The sequence below is a fragment of the Phyllopteryx taeniolatus genome, chromosome 10 (genome assembly GCF_024500385.1).
Source record: "Phyllopteryx taeniolatus isolate TA_2022b chromosome 10, UOR_Ptae_1.2, whole genome shotgun sequence".
Taxonomy (NCBI): domain Eukaryota; kingdom Metazoa; phylum Chordata; class Actinopteri; order Syngnathiformes; family Syngnathidae; genus Phyllopteryx; species Phyllopteryx taeniolatus.
This window is the reverse complement of record NC_084511.1, coordinates 18,018,089-18,030,098: the sequence shown is the minus strand read 5'-3', so window position 1 is coordinate 18,030,098 and position 12,010 is coordinate 18,018,089. Positions and strand designations below refer to the sequence as shown.

The 12,010-nt window shown below is 42.1% G+C and overlaps 1 protein-coding gene across 2 annotated transcripts; it reads left to right on the top strand.

Annotated features, from left to right (window-relative positions):
- The first annotated feature begins 7,235 nt into the window (after positions 1 to 7,235).
- Positions 7,236 to 12,010, top strand: tmsb2 (thymosin beta 2). Of its 2 annotated transcripts, none has more exons than XM_061787582.1 (4): positions 7,236 to 7,334; positions 7,462 to 7,636; positions 11,313 to 11,417; positions 11,557 to 12,010. In XM_061787582.1, exons 2-4 carry the CDS (start codon positions 7,552 to 7,554, stop codon positions 11,592 to 11,594), a joined length of 228 nt encoding a protein of 75 aa, XP_061643566.1. In that variant the 5' UTR covers positions 7,236 to 7,334; positions 7,462 to 7,551; the 3' UTR covers positions 11,595 to 12,010. The 2 variants fall into 2 exon arrangements, with proteins under 2 accessions (XP_061643566.1, XP_061643567.1); XM_061787583.1 differs by lacking the exon at positions 7,236 to 7,334 and adding an exon at positions 10,342 to 10,459 and having other exon boundaries at positions 7,498 to 7,636.

Here is a 12,010-nt window from a genome sequence, read left to right as displayed (position 1 = left end):
CATTCATGCGGTGAGTGTTTTAAATGATACATAACTTTGTTGTCCAACCACAAACCCCACATAAAACTTGAGTCTCTAATTGAGAGTGTGCTGTTGACCACAGCGCTCTCCTCACTGTGTTAAAAGACCCCAAAGTTAATCATTAATCATGTATGATTTATTTTCTTACATATATTTTGCAATCTCAAAAAAAGTTATTAAAGAAAGTGATGAATATTTGCTCACTGCAGCTGAATAGGAGCAAGATACATGACTGTCTCCTGGCCCATTCACAGCCATTACTGACACTACATGAATGATCGAGTGTGGCTACTCCCAGAAATAAAATTTTTCATCTATCCCTAACTGAGAGAGAGAGTGCCAAATTAGAGATTAAGCTCTTAATGGACTCGTTGGCAGCCAGCTGGAGGGGTGGTAGGGAAAGGATGAATCGGACGTAGGGGGGCCTGATTTGTTCCATAATTGCTTTAAAAGAGTATTGTCAGTGCGATTTTTGGCCACTTTGACAGCCTGGGCCGTCGATTTTGAATTTTGTTGTTTCTGGCCAATGTTAGGACCTCTCATTTTCCCTCAGTGAGAAAGTCTGCAGAAAGGTTGCATCAGGCTTCTGGAGGCCTGGCTCTCCTCAGATATGGCCATAAAGCTCTATTTCAGTAGAGACTGATTAGCTGCTTTTTTTTATGCATTTCACATTTTCTGTATGCAAAGCGATGTTGACTAGGTTTTAAAAGCCTTAAAAATGTCAAAATTGCCATTCTATCCATTTTCAGTGCTCTGTAATTTTCTATTTTCCCTAAAAAATAGGCCCAAAAAAAGATGTACGGGTCCCATGCGTCACCTATTTTGATTTCTATTTATATATAGTGTGTGTGTGTTTTATATACTTTCTGTGTGTGCAAATGAAATCCACCAGTGCGAGCAGGTATATATGTTATATATCCATCATATATATATATGATGGATATGTAGAGATAGAGATATAGATAGAGATATAGATATTCATCCATTTTCCGTACCACTTATCCTCACAGGGGTCGTGGGCGTGGTGGAGCCTATCCCAGCTGACTCTGGGCGAGAGGCGGGGTACACCCTGAACTGGTCGCCAGCCAATCGCAGGGCACATACATCTGGCTGGGCCATTCAAGTACAGTCAGAGAGTTGTTCTGAAGCCATTCCTTTGTTATTTTAGCTCAGTGCTTAGGGTCATTGTCTTGTTGGAAGGTGAACCTTCAGCCCAGTCTGAGGTCCTGAACAGGTTTTTGTCCAGGGTATCCCTGTACTTGGCCACATTCATCTTTCCTTCGATTGCAACCAGTTGTCATGTCCCTGCAGCTGAAGAACACCCCCACAGCATGATGCTGCCACCACCATGCTTCACTGTTGGGACTGTATTGGATAGGTGATGACTAGTGCCTGGTTTTCTCCACACATACCACTTAGAATTAAGGCCAAAAAGTTTTATTTTGGTCTCATGAGACCAGAGAATCTTATTTTCTTGGAGTCCTTCAGGTTTTTTTTTTGCAAACTTCATGCGGGCTTTCATGTGTCTTGCACTGAGGAGAGGCTTCTGTCGGGCCAATCTGCCATAAAGTCCCGAATGGTGAAGGGCTGCAGTGATGGTTGACTTCCTAGAACTTTCTCCCATCTCCCGACTGCATCTCTGGAGCTCTGCCACAGTGATCTTTGGGTTCTTCTTTACCTCTCTCACCAAGGCTATTCTCCCTCGATTGCTCTGTTTGGCTGGACGGCCAGCTATAGGAAGGGTTCTGGTCATCCCAAATGTCTTCCATTTAAGGATTATGGAGGCCACTGTGCTCTTAGAAACCTTAAGTGCAGCAGACATATTTTTGTAACCTTGGCCAGATCTGTGCCTTGCCACAATTCTGTCTCTCAGCTATTCAGGCAGTTCTTTTGACCTCATGATTCTCATTTGCTCTGACATGCACTGTGAGCTGTAAGGTCTTATATAGACAGGTGTGTGGCTTTCCTAATCAAGTTCAAGCAGTATAATCAAACACAGCTGAACTCCAATGAAGGTGTAGAACCCTCCCAAGGATGATCAGAAGAAATGGACAGCATCCGAGTGAAATATATGAGTGTCACAGCAAAGGGTCTGAATACTTATGGCTGTGTGATAGTTCAGTTTTTCTTTTTTAATAAATCTGCAAAAATGTCAACAATTCCATTTTTTTCTATCAGTATGGGGTGCTGTGTGTACATTAATGAGGAAAAAAATGAAATTAAATTATTTTAGCAAATGGTTGCAACATAACAAAGAGTGAAAAATTTAAGGGGGTCTGAATACTTTCCGTACCCACTGTATATTCTTTTAACGGGTTTGCAAGATAATTTGGGTTGGAAATGCCCAGGATGCCCTTTTTTAAGTTATTTTAGTTGATCCGAAATGCCTGGCAGATTAGCCAGCTTGATTTTTCATTCATTTTTGATATGTAAATAAGGCTGCGGTTGGCTGGCGGCTAGTTCAGGGTGTACCCCGCCCGAAGTCAGCTGAGATAAGTGAAAGCATACCCGCGACCCTAGTGAAGATAAGCGGTTAAGAAAATGGATGGATGGATGTAAATAAGCTTTGCTCTGACAGGATCTATGTACTCTTTAATTTAAACATGGAAAATTCTGATTGGTAGTATGCTATACCTCAGCGTCTATCATCGGTCCCGTTTTTGGTAGCAGGCGTTATCAAATAGCTCCAGGTGCCCACATACAGCGAAATTCATTTTGTTTTCCATTTTTCTGCACAACAACTACAAGATTGTATGTGTGACAGTACTGTCTCGACACAGATTGGTTGTCGCGGCATCGTGTCACGCAAAATTGAGTTGAGTGGGTGTGTACCAACCACTAAGTGAGCAGGTACTTGATTAAAGTAATGTATCTGTAGCTCAGAACAACACCTGATTGCTCATTTTTCTCCCTTTTGCATTTCATCTGTTACTGCATACAATCGGCAAACCACATAGATGTCAAACTTAAACCACAGACTAATTTTGACTTATTTTATGCTTAAAACAGTGGGAAAAAATTGGACCTTTAAAGTAAATGTAGTACCTGAACAATTTTGTATTTGTATATTGTCCCTGCTTACTCTGCTGAAGGGCAAAACAAGGACGATTTGGTTTGGATGAATCTTTGCCACAAATAGAAAAAATAAAAAATAAAAAAAAAAACAGGCTACCCTCTAAAGGTCTCTCAAAAGGTCACAGGAGTTATAATGCAAACGCTGCACTAATGTGACTCCTAGAGCAAGAATAATAACACACAAGTTGCTAGTCTGGAAAAATGGACAGATTCTAGACGAACACAGTATAGGTGCCAACTTGCAACTGCCTAACTGTGTGAATGCACCTCGACACACAGCTGTGATCGGCCTCATCAAAGATGGTGACGAGTCTGCATATCAACAGGAAGTGGAGCGGCTGGAGCTGTGGTGCGGACGACATAACCTGGAGCTGAACACGCTCAAGACTGTAGAGATGATCGTGGACTTCAGGAGGCATCCTTCGCCACAGCTGCCCCTCACACTGTCCAACTGCCCTGTGTCAACCGTCGAGACTTTCAAGTTTCTGGGAATTGTAGTCTCTCAGGACCTGAAGTGGGAGACCAACATCAACTCCACCCTCAAAAAGGCCCAGCAGAGGATGTACATCCTGCGGCTTCTGAGGAAGCATGGCCTGCCACAGGAGCTGTTGAGGCAGTTCTACACAGCAGTCATCGAATCAGTCCTGTGTTCATCCATCACAGTCTGGTTTGGTGCTGCCACTAAAAGGACAAACTCCGACTGCAACGGACAATCAAAACTGCCGAAAAAATTATCGGCACACCCCTATCCACCCTTGAGAACTTGCATGCTGCCAGAACTAAGACAAGAGCATGCAAAATCCTCTTGGACCCTCCACATCCTGGTCACCATCTCTTCCAGCTCCTTCCCTGAGGTGGACACTACCGAACAATGCAAACTAAATCTAGCAGACATTCCAACAGCTTCTTCCCTCTTGCCATTAACTTCTTAAACAATTAACTTACAATTCCATTGTAACATGCTGCCAATTTTGTTTTGAGATTGTTGTCACATCTCTGTCGGGCCAATTATACATTATTCATACACTCACTGTAGTAGTCTTGCCACGCTGCACTATTTGCATATCTGTTGTTGACAAATACTGTCCACACATGTGCCTGAGAAGTATCTGCACCATTTGCACAATTTACACTGTTCCCGATTATCATACTACCAGTCACTTAAAACTGCTTGAATTTATTGAAGTCTCTGCGCCATTTGCACAATGGTCACTGTTCCAGACTATTGCTCTATTAGTCATTTCAAACTCCTCTAAATTGCTAGAGGACTCTGGATCATTTACACAATTGTCAAAAAAAATGTTTTTTTTTTAATGTATCGGCATTACCGGTAACCTTTCATTGCTCAGTGATTCTCTGTACTGTGTTTTTATGTCTCAAAAGTATTTTCTGTCAAATGGCTGTCTGTTGTCGTACTAGAGCGGCTCCAACTATCGGAGACAAATTCCTTGTGTGTTTTTGACATACTTGGCAAATAAAGATGATTCTGATTCTGATGTCTGTAAATCTATGAATGTGAATTTATTTTTAAATCAGATTCATCAAAAAAACTGAAAAAAATAATTGACAAATTAATTGATTATTAAAATATTCGTTAGTTGCACCCCTAATATGAATGCATTAAAAAATGCTCGACCAGTGCATAGTTCAAATGATTTTGAATGTTTCATTTTAAAGTAAAATGATGATTACAACATTACTAATATTGTTACTTTGAAAAGTGTCAATATAACTATCCATCCTTCCATTTTCTGAGCCGCTTCTCCTCACTAGGGTCGCGGGCGTGCTGGAGCCTATCCCAGCTATCATCGGGCAGGAGGCGGGGTACACCCTGAACTGGTCGCCAGCCAATCGCAGGGCACATACAAACAAACAACCATTCACACTCACATTCACACCTACGGGCAATTTAGAGTCTCCAATTCATGGATGTTTTTGGGATGTGGGAGGAAACTGGAGTGCCTGGAGAAAACCCACGCAGGCACGGGGAGAACATGCAAACTCCACACAGGCGGGGCCGGGGATTGAACCCCGGTCCTCAGAACTGTGAGGCTGACGCTCCAACCTGTCGGCCACCGTGCCGCCTCAATATAACTAAAAAGTCCTAAATCCACATCATAATCACCTCATAATACAAACTTGTTCTTGAAATACTGTATTGAGTTGCATTTCAAATACAAATGTAGGTGAGTTAAGGTTATTGCTCCTAATATGCTAAACATACCATAACATCTATAAATTGATGTCAGTTGCTAGTCTGGAGGTATGTAATTTTTCCGTCGCAGTTTATTTTTTATTCAGAACTTGTCTGTTATAGTGTTCGAAAATAAGAAGCGCAAAGAGGACGTTCAAGTGATTACATTTTAAGAATAATTTTTCCCGCATGAGCAGATATGAGCAATATATTGCCATGACTCTCTGTTAGCTGATAAAATCTAGTACTAATGTGTTTTTTTTTTTTTTTTTTTGTGGCATCGCTCAGCACTTATCCCTGTCCACTGTCGTCCCTCATCATTTTCTATCTCTGCAATGGTCCTCCAGCTGGCTAGGTGAGATAACTCCACACCAAGAGTTCCCCGCCCGGTGGCCCAGCTGATGGAGCACGGGACACCAATCAAATGCAGCATCATTAGTCGAGGATTTCATGAGGCGACGGAGAGCTCTGATCCAGTCACATTAAAGCTGTGCTGTCCTAACTCGTCCTGCACAGCCACCAACTGCCCAAAGACACTCAGACATTGCTGTAATCTGATTTGTGTGAGCAGTGTACTGTTGTGGACTGCTCTTAATGTAGTGTAGTTAGCCATATCAACATGTTCCTACTGCCATAAATGACAACTTTACTTAAACTGTAAGATTGAAGTGATTGCAAAGCTTTTGCTTCATCACATATAATGACAATGATACTGAGATTTGTCTTTTCTTTTCCTTTGGGATAATCCATCAAAAAAAATTTCATAGCAATTGTCCTCATTAGGGTGAGCTGGAGCCGATTCCAGCAGACTTTGAGCAAGAGGTGGGCTACACCCTGAACTGGCCGCTAACCGATTGCAGGGCACAATTGGTCAAACAAGCCATCACACTCACACCTATGGGCCATTTAGAGCATTCAGTGAACCTAACATGCATGTTTTTGGAAAGTGCGTGGAAGCCAGAGTACCCAAGGAAATCCCATGCAAGCAAGGGGAGAACATCCGAACTTCACAAAGAAATGTCTGAGTCGAATTCGCACCAATAACCAATCCACTCTGAGGCAGATATGCTGCCCAAAATGTCCCCAAATCACTTATCTATAATTAGGACTTAGAGCTCATGATACAGGGGTTTCCTTGTCTTTTCATTCATTGGAACCTAACTATTTATAGCTTCTATAGCATTTAGCTTTTTTGGGGGGGAGGTGGGGGGCAACTAATTATATGAAACAAACATTACACTGTACTATGTTTGCATTATTATTTGGACTAAAATTGTTTCCCTGGATGAGTTGGAAGCACTCGTTAGTATGAACATAAAAGGCATGATGCTGCCATCTTCTGGCTACAATTGTGGGGTGTGTGGGTACTGTGCACTACACCATCTTGACATTCATTCTCAAACAGCAGCATCGAGACAAACTTGATCCTCACTACGGTTCATTGGTATACTATTTTCCATCATCAAGCTGCACACTGTCAGACCAACCTGCCAGATCATGCATTGACCTTTGTCAGTCAGGAACCATCAAATGAGTTAACATTTCAAACATAAAGGTGAATAGAAAGGTTGAGATCAATTCAGAAGGTTAACGATTTTGCAAAGATCGTAACATCTGAATCTATGATTTGTAACTAACAGATCACATTGGTCGTCTCTTTTTGTGATGTTGGGAGGGCTACAGGAGCCTGCTACTAGTGGTTGGGCCGTATAATTCGCTACGCGTAGGTGGCTCTACACAACAGGGAAAGTTAACTGTTTTTTACATTCGCCAGCCCCGAAGCTAGTGAGCTAACAAGCTAATGAGCTAGCGAGCTCGCTAAATCGTCTAATATGTCACTGCTTGAATTAGTGTTGCGTCGGGGTGTGGGTCCGCATAAGAGAGACTCTTCAGGGAGAGTCAACTTTTTATTAAACACAGTGGCATTATTATTCAGGTCAACCTGTGGCTCACATTGTGTGTGGCTCACACAAGCATGTATTGGATTAAGGTCAAGCAGGGCGTGTTTTCAGTGGAAAACCCCACAGCGTCCTACAGCTGGGAGGTGGGCTCTATTTTTCATGAATTTGGAGCCTCATTTTACGTATTTGGGATTTTTTTTATTCATTCAAATTTGGCAGGCTTGTTAAAAATACTCTTCTAAGTGGTGTGTTTTCATTTTCACTTTACAGGGCCTTTAAAGCCGCCGGTGGCTTTCTGTGGCCCGACGAGAAGCGCTAGCCACTAGCTAGCTCACAAGCTAACAGGCTATCGGAGGCTCCATGAAGCTGACACAGGCGGCGGGCTCGTCCGCTGCATCTCCTCCTCGCGTGGTGTTTTATCGTTGTGTAATAAAGACACTTTCAGGTAAGTCAAAAAGTCATTCCGTCTGCAGCTCACATTTTCAGAGTTTACTGATGGTTAATTTGCTAACTCCACGCTGTAGTGGTAGAAATTATATATATATATACACACACACACACAGGGTAATTGAAAAGTAACTCCCTATTTTTAAGTACTTGTAATTTAGTTCTGAACTATAATTGTTACAATAAATGAACATGAGAAGAAAGTGTATTGTTTTTGTGTTTCTTGAAATGTTAGTGTTTCGTTTTTGTGTTTTCTGAAAAGTTAAAGTGTTTCACAATTTGTTATATTGTTTTTCACTTCCATGCTACCGTACAAAAGACTAGAGCTAAGACTTAAACTGGTTTTCACAGCCCTCTCACATGTACAAATCTGTACATTAGTCAATGTCCACAGGCTCAGTTGTAGGTTTGTATTACTATTTTGTGTGTGTGTTTTTAATGTATGAATTATGTATGAAATGGGCAGCACGGTGGAAAACTGGTTAGCACATCTGCCTCACAGTTCTGAGGACCATGGTTCGCTTCCCGGCCCTACCTATGTGGAGTTTCCATGTTCTCCCCGTGCCTGCGTGGGTTTTCTCCAGTTTCCTCCCACATCCTCAAAACATGCTGGGTAGGTTAATTGAAGACTCTAAATTGCCCGTAGGTATGAATGTGAGTGCGACTGGTTGTTTGTTTATATGTGCTCTGCGATTGGCTGGCGACCAGTTCAGGGTGTACCCTGCCTCTCGCCTGGAGATAACTAGGATAGGCTCCAGCACGCCCGCGACCCCAGTGAGGATAAGCTGTACGGAAGATGAATGGATGAATGAATGTTATGAAATGAAACCTAGGGCCACATGGTGCACCTTTTTGGTTAGCACATTTGTCTCACAGTCAAGAGGTTCTGAGTTTGAATTTCGGATTGGACGTTTCTGTGGAGAGTTTGCATGTTCTCTCAATGTTTGAGTGGATTTTGGGTGCTTTGGTTTCTCCTCACATTCCAACAATATCCAGATAAGGTTTATTGAACACTCTAAACTGCCCATATTTATGAACGTGAGCATGAGTAGTTGTTTGTGCACAGGTATAAGTGGTTTGTGATTGACTGGCCATCAGTGAATCACAAGCCACAAAACCGCCTCTTGGACGAAGTCATCTGGGGTAGGCTCCAGCTCATCTGTCACCCTGAACAGGATATGTGGGAGGGGATGAATGGATGGATGATGGTTGGATGGATGGACATACGGATGGACATTTCTATCCATCCATTTCTTTACACTGCTTAACCTGTTCAGAGTCGCTAGGGTTTGGGGGCTGGGGGAATTCTCTGTGTGGTCTGCATCACAAATATACAGCAGAGTGTGCGTTGAATATTCCCTTGTGGGATTGTGAGTATAACTAAAAGTTAAAAAAAAAAATTATAATAAAATAAACTTAATTTGCTAGCTGAATCTGTTGAATTTATATGAGAAGTGAGGTTACATTTATATTAGGGTTGTGGTTACATTTGCTAAAACATTTATAGTAGAGATAAGGTTTACATTCATATTGGAGGTAAGGTTGAGTTTATGTGAGTAAGTAAGGGGTTTCTTTTATGAATGCTCATGATACCTTTATAATATATTAGGTTAAATCTATATTAGGTTACATTCAAAGAAGGTGATGTTTTTAGTTTAAGTTTTATAGCTGTCTCATGTCTTCAATCTTGGCCAAGTAAATGTGTCAGTTCTGCACTTTAACCAGCAGGTGGTGAGGCAGCCTCTTTCATGAGCACAGTATTACTTGTGACCACAGTGAGGCGCTGTTGCAAAATGAATTGCAAAGGGCCTCCAGTAATATGGTTCCAGAATAGCAGTGCTCATGGTTGTCTGGCTCACCCGGTGAGGTTTATGTTGATTCATCATCACTGCTGTATTGTGAGATAGGCTGATATATACAGCAAGTGTCCTCACTAACTGGCAGAAACGGGATGTAATGGACCACTGGGAACATTAAGGGGGAAACCACCATGGTTCATGAGGTCAGCCACTGTATATGGTCAATTTGGGGCTCTGAACATGACTGTTCTATTTAAAGTCTGGTGTAATCAAGACCTGCTTGACCCGACACTAAATCGAGGATGTGACTAATGTCTCTCAAGTTACACTCCATCATCAACTCAAACAAACAATTTGTTTTTTATCTGCTACAAATGTCAGTTACACTCCAAATCAATCGCTTGAGTTCTTTGACATAAAAAAATAAATAAATCAAACAATACCCTAAAATATAGAGGCCAAGAAATCACTTATCGAAATGTATGTATTTACAGGGATTATTAAATTACTGGGGGTTACTCATCCTGTTGGTTATCTTATATTCTATCTGCTTGCTCATGGCAGTATTTTAGGCTGTAATGTATTCTTCTGTTTTTTGTGAATGTAATCAAGGACCATCTGTGTTTTCTGTACCACCTGTGACTAAATTCCTTGTGCCATTTACATTACATTTTCTTCAAGTCACGAATGCCATTTGATGTTATATTGTCCAAAATATATAATATACAAATACATACATCTCATATATGGGCTGAACATCACACAATGAGTCTTGTCTTTGCCCCATGAGAGCATGAATATTGATGACAAAGAGGAAGACTGACTAAGCTCCTGGTCATTCTCTCTCTCTCTCCTTTGTAACTCTCCCTCCTCCCTCCCTTTTATACCCACACCCTGGATACAGGCACTCGTGCACACACCGGCAGATACACTCAAGCTCCCTTCTCAAGCGCTATAACACTACCCCTCCTTACTCTCCTTTCCGGCGGTGGATTTGAGCCCACAATTCACGTGGAACATCGGTAAGAATGTGCATTGTGTTTTCCAGCATCTTTCTCATGTCTGTGTGCCTCTGTGAGTCTTTTTGGTTGCTTGCCGCTGGGAGTCAGACAAAGGATAGGGGTGTGGCTGGAGCACCGGAGGCAGCCTGCTGATGGCAGCAAAGGGAAGATGTGCAAAGGAATGGCTGTACACATGGGGATGAAGTAACAATGGGGGTTATTGTTTGGGTAATTAGTTAATTAAACTGAGAAACGTGCTCTGATCAGTGCTCGGCAGAGGTGGGTGTAGCTATCATTTGAGGCCATGATCCAGTTGACTTTGACACTCACGATTAAAACATCTGTTCTTATTAATAGACCAATTTCTACTTGGTTGGTCTACTGTATGGCAGCCTTAAGGAGCTTTCTGACAGTGCAGCGGGGTGAGAACAGGCGTGACTGGGCCAAAGGACACGTTGTCAGACCTGAGGCTAGGTCAGGAAAATGACTGCAGTGGAGCACCATGAGCCTGCAGGTGTGGATGCGGAGGGACAGAACAAAGACTTCGGCCTCATAGATGGAAAAACAGAGACAAAGGAAAGATTAGACAGTTGGGTAAAACTATTTGCACATGAAGAGGGCATGCATCCGGATGGAAACAGCTTCCACTCATCCATGTGGACATGTTAGCTTGCACAAAGCCACTCCTTTCGCATGCAACCACTTCAGATGCTCATATTAAAATCATTCAAAGTCACTGATGAATTTGGCAGTTCTTGCGTTAACCTTTAAAAGCAATATACCATTTGGGAAGATAAAACATGATTTTGATATTTGACAGAACACTTTGACAGTGAAATGGTAAGATGATTTTTTTTCCTTTTTTGTCTCACAGTCAAAATGTCTGACAAGCCTGATATGACTGAGATTTCCCGTTTTGACAAGACAAAGCTGAAGAAGACCGAGACAAAAGAAAAAAATCCGCTGCCCACCAAAGAGAGTGAGTCTTCTCATCAATTATTCTCTGAAACAACATGCGTCATAGTTTCTGTTCACTGTACCCAATGCTGTCAAAATGCACATTTGAAAATAATGAACTGAATGCACTCTCCCATGCCATTTTTCTGCCCCTTTTTCAGCTATTGAGCAAGAGAGGAAAGGAGATGCCACACCTTGACTGCAAAGCACACGAAGAAAAGAAGCTGGGATGCCACAGCAAAATGCACTTTCTTTTAATTACTACACTCCTCTAATATTCTACTTTTGTCTTCAACAAGGGTGCTTTGAGCTCCCTGGGGTTTTGTCCCCACATGGGGCAGGGTTCTCTTTATCACTTGAGAGAAAAGGGTTAGCCTGGTTGCTTGTCTCACTCTGTTAGCATGTAGCTAACAGCTTGCTAATATTGCCAAACTGGGGAGTGGTGTTGTGATGTAGCATCAGGAGGCAGGCAACCAGACTATGGGGGGCTAGGCAGGTTGGGGTCTCCTAAAAAAAGGCCAACCTTTGGCGCCAAACCATCTAGGTCCTAGGATGTTTTCTTGATATTTTTTTTTACTTTTCATTTTGAAATAAATATCAAGATGTGGAACCTAA

Excerpts from the sequence above, each read along its gene's own strand:
- tmsb2 (XM_061787582.1), top strand. The coding sequence starts at position 7,552 with ATGAAGCTGACACAGGCGGCGGGCTCGTCCGCTGCATCTCCTCCTCGC. Across the intron at positions 7,637-11,312 it reads TGTAATAAAGACACTTTCAG|TCAAAATGTCTGACAAGCCT; the intron begins GTAAGTCAAAAA and ends TTTGTCTCACAG. Across the intron at positions 11,418-11,556 it reads TCCGCTGCCCACCAAAGAGA|CTATTGAGCAAGAGAGGAAA; the intron begins GTGAGTCTTCTC and ends CCCCTTTTTCAG.